The 12,503-nt window shown below is 37.5% G+C and overlaps 1 protein-coding gene across 9 annotated transcripts in view; it reads left to right on the top strand.

Annotated features, from left to right (window-relative positions):
- Window positions 1–302: 302 nt before the first annotated feature.
- CCDC66 (coiled-coil domain containing 66) overlaps window positions 303–12,503 on the top strand; it is a 48,732-nt gene continuing 36,531 nt past the window's right edge. For 4 of the 9 annotated variants that reach the window (XM_070493173.1, XM_070493172.1, XM_070493171.1 and 1 more), the window contains exons 1-4: window positions 303–400; window positions 2,042–2,106; window positions 2,790–2,815; window positions 10,609–11,056. In XM_070493173.1, the coding sequence (XP_070349274.1) occupies window positions 390–400; window positions 2,042–2,106; window positions 2,790–2,815; window positions 10,609–11,056 (550 nt within the window). In that variant the 5' untranslated portion in view covers window positions 303–389. Of the gene's footprint in view, window positions 401–770; window positions 854–2,041; window positions 2,107–2,789; window positions 2,816–10,608; window positions 11,057–12,503 lie in introns of those variants that run through there. The other 5 variants (XM_070493178.1, XM_070493177.1, XM_070493176.1 and 2 more) reach the window with 5 other exon arrangements.

The raw sequence follows: 12,503 nt of genomic DNA, 5'->3' as shown, positions 1-12,503 counted from the left end.
ACTAAAGTCTCTCTTCCAAATATATAGAAAATGTTAATTTCCTAAAAACGTTTATGCTTTTTGTTTCTCCGTATTTTTGTCACCTCCACCCGAGCTCAGGCATTTCTCTGAGTGCTCCCTGTGAACTCCAGAGGCTACAACCCCCAAGACCCAAGGCCTGTACTACCCAAGCGTAAGAACACTGGCCCCGGGCGTGCAGAAAGAAGCTGTGGTCTTTGCAGCCCCGCCCCCGCTGAGCGCACCCGCCAGCATTCCCAATCCTGATTGGGCCGCTCTTCCAGCTCGCCGGCATCACTCTATCCAATCGGCGTGGTGCTTGTTGAGCGGCGGCGGCAACCGACGTACACAGTGGGCTTGAGCGTTCTGTGGGGTGAGCCCGATATCGGACCATGAACTTGGGGTAAGCTGAGGCGAAAACGGTAGTCGTCAGAGGAGAGGGATTGAGGCTAGGTTGGCCCTTGGAGTCCTTCGCAGGGAACCTTCCGGACCTGCACCCGTCCAAGCGGCGGTGCCCAGCTCCCTGAAAGGGCGAGGGGGCCGGGTCGGCCTTTGCTGGGTCGCTTTTCCACTTCGTAACTCGCGTGTAAACTGTCAGAGACAACCTTTCCGCCCCCTCGTTTACCTCGGGGTGGGAAGAGAGGAGAGGCAGGGAAGAGAGGAGGTAAACGGTGTGGGCACACGGAGCGAGGAAGCTTAGCGGCCTTTCAGAGGGAAATCCTGGCCCAGACCCCTGGTTCTTCGTGACCCGGTCTTTGGCGTCTCCAGATGTCGGAGCCCCCGGATAGTGATCGCCCGCCGTGCGGGTAACCGAGGCTTCTCGAGGAGTCGATGTAGTACCCCTACTAGGCCTTCAGTAAGTGGCGGTTGAATAAATAAAAAAGACTTGCATGGTTTTCATCACTGGGAAGTTTAACATTTTAAGATGAAAAAGTCACCAAACTCAGACTACGGCACGTTTAGCAAATGAATTTTACGTTCTAGAATCTAGGGATATAAAAATAACTACGACAGTCAGCCCCTGAAGGAGTTTACGGCGCTGTAGTGCTGAACAGATAGGCTGTACGGTTTCATTCAAGGCCTTTGAGTTTCAGCCAACGGAAACAGGAGCTGTTAGTAACCCTGTAATAGGGAACCCCGTAAAACCCATTCTTTCAGGCTTTTAGTAAAGAAGTTGAGGTGGTTTGATTTCCGCTGCCTTAGCAACACCGCGCGTTTCGTGTTCCTGATCACACCGTTCCTAACTCTCTCTTGCTTGACTGACCCGCTGGATTTAGTTTCTCTTGGATGTCCCTTTTGTTCCCGTTGATGTTTGTTGACAAGCATCTTTTTTTCCCCTTCTTAGTAAAACAGTGAATTGGCTATGGACTCCTGTTTCTGTTTTCAGTGGGGTTTTTATTTGGACCTTAACAGATGTACAAATTTCGTTGGCAACGTCTACCCTTGTACCTTTGTGCTCTTGGATTTGACATGCACAAATAAAGTATAGCAGCCAAAACTTATAATAAACATAATTTATTGTTGTAATCATAACAAAATTGTCATTAAATGTGAATATGTATTAGTTGAAAGATTCAAAATAGAGTGGAACTCTGTGCTCAAGCAGTTAATAACCCTGGTGGCAGTGCTATAGCTCATTTTCAAATAATGCTCTGTCTCACCACAGACTGTGTTAGATCATTATGAAACTAACAAGTGGTAGATATGTTTTGCTGTTTTAACTTAGGAAGAGTTTTGGTAACAGCATTTTTTCCAGTGTAGAGTTATAGGAGTTAAATGATAGTATGATAACAATTTGTTGTTTATCAGTAACAAAATGAAGTTTCAGGTAAGAGATAAATTCTTTGTAATATTGGAAAGTTTCTGTAGTTTTTAATCTTATCTTGGATTGAAGAATGTCTTTAATTAAAAGAATGGTTCAGTATTTACAAGATTCTTGTATAAACTCAAAAGAACAAACTAACTTTCAAGGTTCAAATGAACACTTCTGGCTACATAAAATGTTGCTGTTTCTCAAAAATGACAACTTTCTTTTATTTTGCAGAGATGGTTTAAAGCTTGAAACTGAATTATTGGATGGAAAAACCAAGCTAATATTGTCCCCATATGGTATGCTGTGTTACTAGAAATGTAAAATGTTAACTTTTAAATTCCTACATAAAATTTGCACTGGTTTAACAGACTTTTTGCTTGTAATAAAGTGATATTTAAATGATACTTTGAAAGAAGTTGTTTACCCTAAATTCCTCAAATTTACTTTTAGCAAAGTAAAATCAGATTACATCACTGCTTACCACTGTCAGTATTTATTTATAAAATTTAATGTTCCAGTATATTCCATGTGTAATGTATGTCTTCATTATATTTGCATGTAGCAAATATCCTTATTGCCTAATGTAAATCTAGGTGAAACTTATGTAATTATGTTCTGTGCATGTAAAGAATGTATTATTTGAGAAAATTAAATTTATAGTAAGACTTCACTTGCTAAAGTTATTTTTAGTATTAGTTTTAAAACTTAGATTATACTTTGCTTGTCTTCTCATTCACGTTATTTTCTCTTTTCCTGATCTGTTTATAGTTTTACCTTGGAAAATAAAAAAAAATGAAATAGAAATACTTGAACCACACTATAAAAGTTAGAACCCCCAGATAGGACCTAGGCTTAGTTATTTTGTGGTTAATATTTCTACTTATTATCTTCTTATAACAATACTAATTAAAATTTTCTTTTATAACTGTCTTAGTATGTTTTCAGTTGATAGTTTAGTAATTTTTTTTTTCTTTTGTAGAACATAAATCAAAAATTTCTGTGAAGGTAAGCCAAATGACTTTGACCTGACCTGTTTTCAAGTGTAAATGTGGTTTTCTTTAGAGTGGTTTGAAAATAATTCCTGTCAAAATATTATAAGGGGTTTGGAATGATAGTGAGAAGTTATTGTTCCCTTGCTTTCAGCCTAGTCCTTTCACAGAAATGGAATCATAATTTTTCAGTTTAAAAAGCCTTTTAGAACTCTTTTCTCTACATCAGTGCTGTCTTGAAAAGCTTTCTGTGATGATGGATATGTTCTGAAATCAGTGCTGGACAATATGTAGACAGCCATTAGCCATATGTGGTTATTGAGCACTTAAAATGTGACTAGTATGGCTAACAAAGTGAATTTTTAATTTGATTTACTTTTTAATTTTAATAGCTACCCTACTGGAAGTGCACCTCCTGAGATCTTTAAAAATCAATATTCAGACTTTAAAACAATGTATTTTACTTTTCATACTCAGATTCCATTTTCCCACAGTGAAAGGGTGTAGTTGATTCACAGATTCTTACATGCATTTAGCTTTCTCTTTTAAGAGATCACACTTGAGCTTAATGATAATTTTCTTTTTAAATTATTTTTCTTTGTCAAGAACCCATAGTGCCTTTACCGCTTTAAAAACTTTTCGATACCACTAGTTTTCTTGTTCCTTATTTTTCCATTTTTAGATTAACATCAGCAGAAATTTCTACTCTCTTCTTCCGTAACTTACTGTAGCTCCTTTTTACCTTTATCTTTGCAGCATCTTAAAGTCTTTCTTTGCAGGTGTGTGAATAGGACCCAGTTTGGATGATGTGGCACTTTTCTCTTCAACTCTGAGCCCTTGATGGCTTTGCTGTTTCTTCCAGGTTTAATCAAAGTGGAGAGGTTGCTTGAGTACCCAGCTTATTAATCACTTGATAAACAAGTGATGATGATCAGAGTAATTCCACAAGCTACCTATAAAAATTATTTCTCTATATATGGTATATAGTTATATACCTGTGTGTTCTCTTAATCACAGAATGTATATTTTTTCCTTGCCCTGCCCTGTTAAAATATTGCAACTAACTTCTTACTTCAGTCATATTAACAAATACAGTGCCCCTTTTCAAGTTCCTAGATAAAAAAGCTACTTGTAATAGTTGATTTCTCTCTTCCCCTGGCCTCTATTCTCTTTCACATATTTCATCTTCCATTGATGTCTTTGATGGATTTGTTATAGTTACTACATTTCTGAAGACTTCATTGTCTTTTTTTGTTTTTTTAAAGATTGGCACCTTAACATCTCTTGCCAATCAATTTTTCTTCTTCTCCTTTGCCCCAAAGCCCCCCAGTACATAGTTATATATTCTAGTTGTGAGTGCCTCTAGTTGTGCTGTGTGGGACACCACCTCAGCATGGCCTGATGAACAGTGCCATGTCCATGCCCAGGATCTGAACTAATAAAACCCTGGGCTGCCAAAGCGTAGCAGGCGAACTTAACCACTCAGCCATGGGGTCGGCCCCTTCATTGTCTTTTTAACCAACTTAGAACATCTGGAGATTTCCCTTTCATGCCTATAAAAAACAGTTACTAGTCTTAGACTTTTGATAGAGTCATTACAAAATTCTGTCAGCAGTCACAGGATATGTTATTCTAGGATTCTTCTTTTCAGAGTAACTAATATGTCTCAGCTGATGATGATCTTAAATTATCTACTGTCTTAAGGCAGGTTGTTTGGTTTATTCCTCTTTCTTTGGGGGTTCCAGAATACTGATGCATGGTAACTATGTGAGGGGACGGATATATGTTAATTAGCTTGATTGTGGTGAATATTTCACTGTATACATATATCAAATTATCAAGTTGTACACCTTAAATATATACAATTTTTAACCGTCAGTTATACCTCAGTAAAGTTGGAAAAAATAGTGATGTAACCTAAGTCTATTGATTTTATTTCAAGGAGCTCCTCTCCCTTTATTTATAAAGATCTTCCTCATTCCTTTCTTTGCTCTTCACAGAAGACAAAAACCGAAAACAGTAGTACTTTTCTTCCTTTTTTGTTTTAATAAGTTTTTAATCTCACAATTCTGCAGCTGTATGTTGAGTTTTCTATGAATTATTCACATATTCTCTCTTCGTGGTGCTTTTCTTTCCTTCTACTGGGGTAAGCACCTGAGTGACTACAAGACCTATCTATAGTTCTGATTTTCCCCTTTCTCATAGGTTGAATTACTGTCGTCTACATAGTGTGCTCTTTAAACACAACTGAACTCTGTCTCATCATCAAGTTTAACACGTGTGGTCAGAGTATTGTCTTGATTCTATCAAAATCTCTTCTGTATTTTTCTTTAATCTGTGCTAATGCATATGAAGTAAAGATGATTACCAGCCTAATTTCCTAAGTTTATGAGAAGAGAAATGACAGAAATATTAATGATTCAGTGTCATAAGTAATGTATAAATTCTAAACTCTTTATACTTAACATTGTCTCACAAATTAATTGAAATATAAAACATTTAAAAATTTTTCACATGTATTTCTGCATGTGAGAATCAGAGTAGTGATGCACTAAAGGATGTACACAGTATTATTGCTAGGTAACACATATCTTAAAATATTACTCTTCCCTGATTCTTTCTGGCCTTGGGAACCTGACCCCATATAAATTGTGAAGTCGTCCAATATTAAATGCATTGGACAGTGTTTTTATATTATGAAGAATATTGGTGGAACTAAAATTAGGTAAAAGGGCAACGTTCTACATAAAAATGTTTATGACATGAAGACACTGTTTGATCTATTAAAATTCATCTAATTCAGTAGATACTTGGGGAAATAATTTGAGCCAGACAGCTTTTTCCTATTAAGTAACCTGAACATAACTGAATAGTTATTTGGTAGTTCACAATGTTTTGCTGCCTCCGTTCATTGTTCTTCTCTGGTGTTAAACTGCAAAAGACTATTCAGAAATGAGCTGAACGTATATTGACCTCATGCCAGATCATTGCTCTCCCACCCCCCTTTAATTAAGTAAATATTTTTAGAAGACTTTCTGTATATTATTTCTGGTGTAAGTGGAATGTGGCAAAATAATTCTAGTTAAATTAGAGCTCCAATCAGTAGGTTTCTGTTTAACAAGGATTTACTGCAGCTATGAAATTCCAGTGTGTGTGTAGAGCTCCATTCTTGGCTTTATTCTGTGACTGTGAGAGAAAAAAATGAGTAAAACCTAGGCCCTGTTTCCTGGAAGTGGGGATATCAGTCAGGTAAATAACTATATAAGACAAGTAGAATAAAATGTGTGCCGTGTAGGGTTATAAAAAGAAGAAAACATTGGAAAGAGCTGCTGTTTGTTTTTTGAGGAGAGCAGGGAATGCCTCATAAATGAGGTGACATTTTAATTAGAACTGAAAGATGAAGGGTATATTTATTGTCGAAGTAGGGAAGTATGCTCTAAGCTCAGAGGAAATAGTGTGCAAAATAACTGAGATAGCATAATTTGCATTTGGGGAGAAATGTGTGCCTGAGGAGGAAGTGTAGAACATAAAGCTTAGGGGGGTTACAGTCATGAAGAGTTGAAATGTATACTCAGAGAGTCTGAACTTACTTGATTTGGATTTAAGGAGTATTAAAGAACTTTTGAAAAGTGGACTAGATATGGTTTAATTTGTATTGTAGGAAAGGGCTTCAGGCAGCTCTGTGAAGGACAGATTATCATAACAGGGAGACGAGTGAAGGGCCAATTATAGTAGTCCAGGGAGAGTCTTATAAGGCCCTGAACTTGTATGATGGCTAAACAGAATGGAAAGAAGGGGACAGAAATGAGAGACTTAAGATATGTAAAGGGAATGCACTGCACTTCTTAGCAGTTTTGAGTGAGAAACTGCTTACTCAAATTAGAGAAACAAAATGCTCAACTGTTAATGACCCAAAAAGAGGCCAGTTTGAGTCAGAAGGTTGAGACTAGTAGGAGCTGTAGTAGTTGGAGACTAACTGAGGTGGTAGGGCTTAGCTGTGTAAACTACGTGCAGTCTGCTGATAATTTGCTTAACCCACACAGTGGTTTTCAAAAACTAGACTGAGTTGCCACTGTCTAAAAATTGGAAAATTTAATATAAAATCTGGCATTCTTCGTTCTCTTGAAATATTGGAGGATCTAACCAGTAGACTCAGATTCCCATTTGGCAGTGTAGGCTGGTTCTGAGTGGTGGCTGCTTCCTTTAGATAGAAAAGTGCTCTTCAGTTCATCGTAGTTCCCACTCAGCCTAGGTATTTGTTAGACACCTCTCACTTAGAGAATTAGTTATATTAAAATAGCTGCAGGGATGGGAGGGTAAAAAGGCCCTTTAGATTGTGGTATTGGTATTATCAAAAGCCTAAAGCCAGGAATAAATAGGGTATAGGGTGAGGTGAAAAGGATAAAGAGATCTTGTGGCTGATATTACAGGTACATTTTGAAAAGTAGGGTGAAATGCTATTAGCTAATTGGTCAAAGTATGGTTGGATATTATGTAATTTATTGAAAGACAAGGGAACTTGGGATATGAAAAGCCAGATGAAAGCGATATGGCATCTACCCCAATCCTTGATGGCAAGAATCTTGTCTTATTCATCTTTACACTTCCAATTTTTTTCCCCCATAGTGGTGAGCACATAGAAAGCCACACTTAATATTGAGTGAATGGCTGTTGAATTATTTTAGGTTAGTTGGGTTTGCATAAATGTACAGTGGGTTAAATAGGAGCTAGATTTGAGATAGGCAGGCTATAATCTAGTAGTGTGGTAATGGAAACTCTGCATTTAGGCTTATTGTCAAGTAAATGGTGAGAAAAAGATATTTGGAAGAAAGAAATGACCAATACTTGCTGGTCACCTGAAGAAGATCATGAAGGAGAAGGACAAGAGTCAAAGGTGACTCCATGGTTACTGGTCTGAGTGATTAGATCAACAGTGCCACAGAAATGGGACATATTAGAAAGGAGACCTAATTTGGGGGAGAGAGATAAAGAATTCAGTCTTTAAAGTGATATAGTTGAGGCTAGTCATTCAACAAAATTTACTGAATACCTACTGTGTTCTACTCACTGTTCCAGTTACTGGGGATACAGCAGTGGACAAAGCAGACAAAAATCTGCCCTGTGGAGTTTACATTAGAAAGGAATGGAATGGGCAGACAATAAGCAGAATAAATACAGAACATTACAAGATGAAAGGTGCTATAGAGAAAAAGAGAAAGGGAAGAGGCACAGTCACTTCAGGGGCACAGGAACCTTGGGAAAAGGGAGTGCTAGGGAGGTGGGAGTGAGAGTAGAGCAGGAAACCTGCACTTTTAAATAGAGTGGCCAGAGAAGACCTCAGTGAATGATATTGGAGGAGAGATTTGAAGGAGATGAGGCACTGAGCCATGTAGAATCTGAAAGAAGAATGTGCCAGGTAGAGGGATTGACTGATGCTAAGGCCTAGGACTGGAGGTTCTTGTTGTGTTCAAGGAATAACCAAGAAGCCCATGTGGCTGGAGGCTAAGAGATAGAAAATGAGATCAGAGATCAGGTAATGGGGACAAAGGAAGAATGCTGCACAAATCAGTAGGTCTTTTTTGGTCATAGTGAGAAGTTCAGCCTTTCCTCCAAGTAAGATGGGAAGCTGTTGGAAGCTTTTGAAGAGTGACATGATCTAACTTACATATTAAGGTAATCACTGTGGCTGCTGGGTTGAGAATAGTCTAGGGAGCAAGGGTAGAAGCAGGAAAACCAGTTAGAAGATTTTCAGTAATTCAGGCAAGTGCTGATAATGGCTTGGAGCAGAGGGGTAGCAAGAGAGATGTTCAGGAGTGGTCAGATTCAGGATATATTTTGAAGATGGGGCAAAACAAGGTTTGATGACAAGTTAAATGTGGCATGTGAGAGAAGAGTCAAGATAATTCCAAAATTTTTGGTATGAGTAACTGAGGTGGGAAAGACTGAAGGGAGGAAGTTATGTAGGCGATATCAAGAGTTCAGTTTTGGACATGCTGAATTTGAAATGTCTGTTAGAAACCCAGTGGATGTGTTGGATAGACAGATGGAACCTGAAGTTAGGGGAGAGGTCCATTCTAGAGACACAAGTTTGGGAATCATCAGCATATGGATAATATTTAGAGCCACAAGAATAAATAACATTACCAAGTGAATGAGGGAACTTAGAGAAGATATCCTGGGACTGAGCCCTGAGCACTCCAACTTTAAGAGGTCTGAGAGAAAAGGAGGAGCCAGTGAAGACTGAGAAGGAGCAGCAAGAAGAACCAGGATTGTGGAGTCCTGGAAGTGGAGTAGAGAAAGTGTTTCAAAATGGAAGGAATAAACAGCTGTGTCAGATGCTGCTTATAGGTCTAGTAAGGAGAGGATTTGAGAATTGGTCACTGAACTTAGCAATGTAGAAATTATTAATGACCTTGATGCACAGTTTTGGTGGAGTGATATGGATGAAAGCTTGGTTGGAATGGGATTATAGGAGATGAGAGGAGAAAGTATGATCAGGAAGTTTTTAAGATGATAAAGATGTTGTGTTCCAGCAGAAAAGAAACAATTGATGATTCAAGAGGAAGCAAAGAATTGCTAGAGAGAGATCCTTGGGAAAGAGAGAGTTAGGGGAATATGTACAAGTAACAGGAGGGCAAGCAATTTGTGTGAGTACAGATGCTGGTATAGATTTGGTAGTGGAAACTTGTTGAAATTTTTTCTGAATGCTTCTCTGTATTTTGAGTGAAATATTAGTCAAAGGTCTTCAGTTCAGAATAAATGTGAAAGAAAAAGTGTTAGAAGTTTTGGAAAAGAGAATAAAGTTGAAATTGTTGGCAGAAGAGTGAGAGAGTAAATGAACTTGGGACATGTGTGACTGTCAGGTAGCATGAAGAGCCCATTTGTTGTTCTTGGGTATGTATTTAAGGTGAAACTATATATTGTGACTGTGTTTTTCTCTTTGGATGCAGATAGAGAGTAAGTGAAGAGTTAGATTTTACCAGGTTTGGGATTTGCCAAGTGTACATGACAGCAGAGGAGTTGAGAATGGAAGATACTGATGATTGTGGTTGATTGTGGAATTTGATTGGTAAGGAGGGAAGTGAGGACAAGAGGAAGGTGGTAGGATCAACAGATTATAGATCCCAGCGGAGTTAAAGAATTATTGGAACTGGGATATGGGAAGAAGTGAACCGGAAAAGATAAGGAGTGGTGGTCATTGTGGAGTGCTTGAAATTGAGATTATGGAGGGATTGCAGTTATGGGTAGTTACAAGGTCAGTATAAGATATCACTATGGGAATGAGTAACTGAGGTAGCATGGAGGACAAGAGTATAGGAGCAGAGTTCAAGGAAATGAGAGGCCAGGGTATTGGAAGAATGATGTATGTGGATATGAATGTACCAATAATTAAGACAGGAGTTATGTTAACGAGAGGGATGGTGACTCACGCACAAGGTAAGTTGCTCAAGGAATAAGGGCTAGTAACCTATGGGTCTGTAGGTGCCTATAGAGCAAAGAGGTGGTATGGGTGGTATAATCATGACATGAAATTCAAAGCTGGAGTAGAAGGAGATGTCCTGTAACAAGTAGAATAAAAGTTCTTCTGTGTTCTTCATTATCCTGAAATAAAATAATAATTTCCAGTTGTAAATGAAGCTTTCAAGTGAAGATCTGCAAAAGTTAAAGTTAGTTTCTTGTGAATATATTATCTAAATAGCAAAATGGAAAAAAGTTTAGCAGCCTGACTTATCACAGATTACATAAATAAAAATAATTGGTGATTTTTCATGGGCTGTTATGGAGAATAAATTTCTGTTGTTTTAACAGATGGGAAATAAGACCAAGATTGCAAAATGTCCTTTAAGAACAAAACAAACTGGATATGTTCTAAGATCAACACAAAATACTTGTGTCAGGAGTGAAAAACTTTTACAAAAGAAGAGAATTGGTTCAGAAACTTCACTGGCAGAAGGTGAAAAAAATAGTATGACTTTTTCACCCACTAAGGATTTATGCAAGCAGTATGCAGATAAAGATTGTCTTCATATCCAGAAAGAAATTTCACCTGCAACCCCTAATATACAGAAGTCTAGAAACACCATAAATACATCTCTAGTAGCTAAAGAGAAGCCTTGCAAAAAACACATCACAGCTGAAAACATGAAGAGCGGTTTGGTGTGTCTAACACAAGACCAACTACAACAGATTTTGATGACAGTAAACCAAGGAAATAGGTCTATTTCCCTGACTGAGAATGGAAAGGAGGAGGAAAGAAGTAAGTTTTTTCTAAAGTTTTAATTAATATTAATTTTGTCAATCTGTAAGCATTTTTGAATTTCAGACTCGTTGGATTTTATGTAACTGTGCCACTTAAATTCTAATTTAACATGTAACTGTCTTTTAAAATAATTATTCTTTTAGAGAACATTCTCATGCAAAATTACTTTTATAGTTATAATACACCATATTTTAAGATTAATACTCAAAATATTCTCTTGTGCCATAGCCTTAAGAAACTCAGTTTCTGTGAACTTTAGAAAAGATGTTAGTACAAAAAGCTATTGTACTTATTTTAGAATGTAAGAGGCTTTACTTACATTGAAAATAATTATATAAAATGTTCTAAAGTCACTGTAGTATTTCTAGTGAAAATTGTGGGAACCTTTCTATGAAGATTTGACTTGAGTTGCTGAAAAGAATTGTTTTTCTGGCCCCTGTGTTTTACTCTTCCTGATCCTCAATCCATGCTAAAGATTCGCAGCACTAGCTTTTTAACCAATGTAAAACACAGACCTGGAAGGAGTCGTAGAATGTTGCATGCCTTGTGTTTCACTAGTCAGAGCATTTTAGTATGTTTTTAAAAGCCATCTAGTTTCAGCTTTGAGCTAAGGAATTGTGAATCTGAGTAGAAATATCATTAAAATTTTGTTAGGCAATAGTGAAATAAATAAAAATAAAATTAACAGTCACCAGGAAGAGGCCCTACAACTGGTTTGGGGACCAGATAGCTCCTATGCGTTTCCAAGGTGCTCAAGGTAAGAGTCATTTATCTTCTCTTGGTCTAGATTATTCTTTGTAAAGTGAGGGAGCTGGGTTTTGTAAGGCTAGAATTCTAGCTCAGGGAACAAAAAATGAAAACTTAGTAGGCGTATTGAGAGAGAATATCAATGAAGTTAAAAGCAGAGTTTGCCTCATCATATAATGATTTACCTATTAGATATGCTTTCTCTTCACTGGGAGAGCTAGCACATTAAGGAGGAATTAGAACAATTTTGAGCCAAACAGATGAGCCTTACATAAAACATTTGGAATAGATATTGAAGCTGGGACATAGAGACAATAGTCTGTGGTAAAGTTACCCACTGATTGCCCAGCTAAATGAGAAAAATAAGGACAAGGTAATGAGTTTTTCCTAAAGCTATTTGCATTCTCCTTTAAGTTGTGATTTGTGTTATCATTTCTATTATTTGTAATTGGCAAGAGTAAATGGAAGTTTCTTTTTTTGTTTTTGCTTGTTTTCTTATTTGATACAAGAAGTTGTATGGCTATGGCCATACCTCTGAGCCATTTAACCTCTGGGGTTCAGTTTCTTTTTTTGACAAAAAGGGAATCATAATACCCACTGCAGGGATTGCTGTGAGAGGTAATTAATTAGGTAATGTGTAAGCAGTGTTTTTTTAAACTGTATAGCAGTATGCCAAGATAAGGTATTGTAAGAGATG

The sequence above is a fragment of the Equus asinus genome, chromosome 21 (assembly GCF_041296235.1).
Source record: "Equus asinus isolate D_3611 breed Donkey chromosome 21, EquAss-T2T_v2, whole genome shotgun sequence".
Taxonomy (NCBI): domain Eukaryota; kingdom Metazoa; phylum Chordata; class Mammalia; order Perissodactyla; family Equidae; genus Equus; species Equus asinus.
The sequence above is the reverse complement of the archived record's forward strand: the minus strand, read 5'-3'. Positions and strand labels throughout refer to the sequence as shown.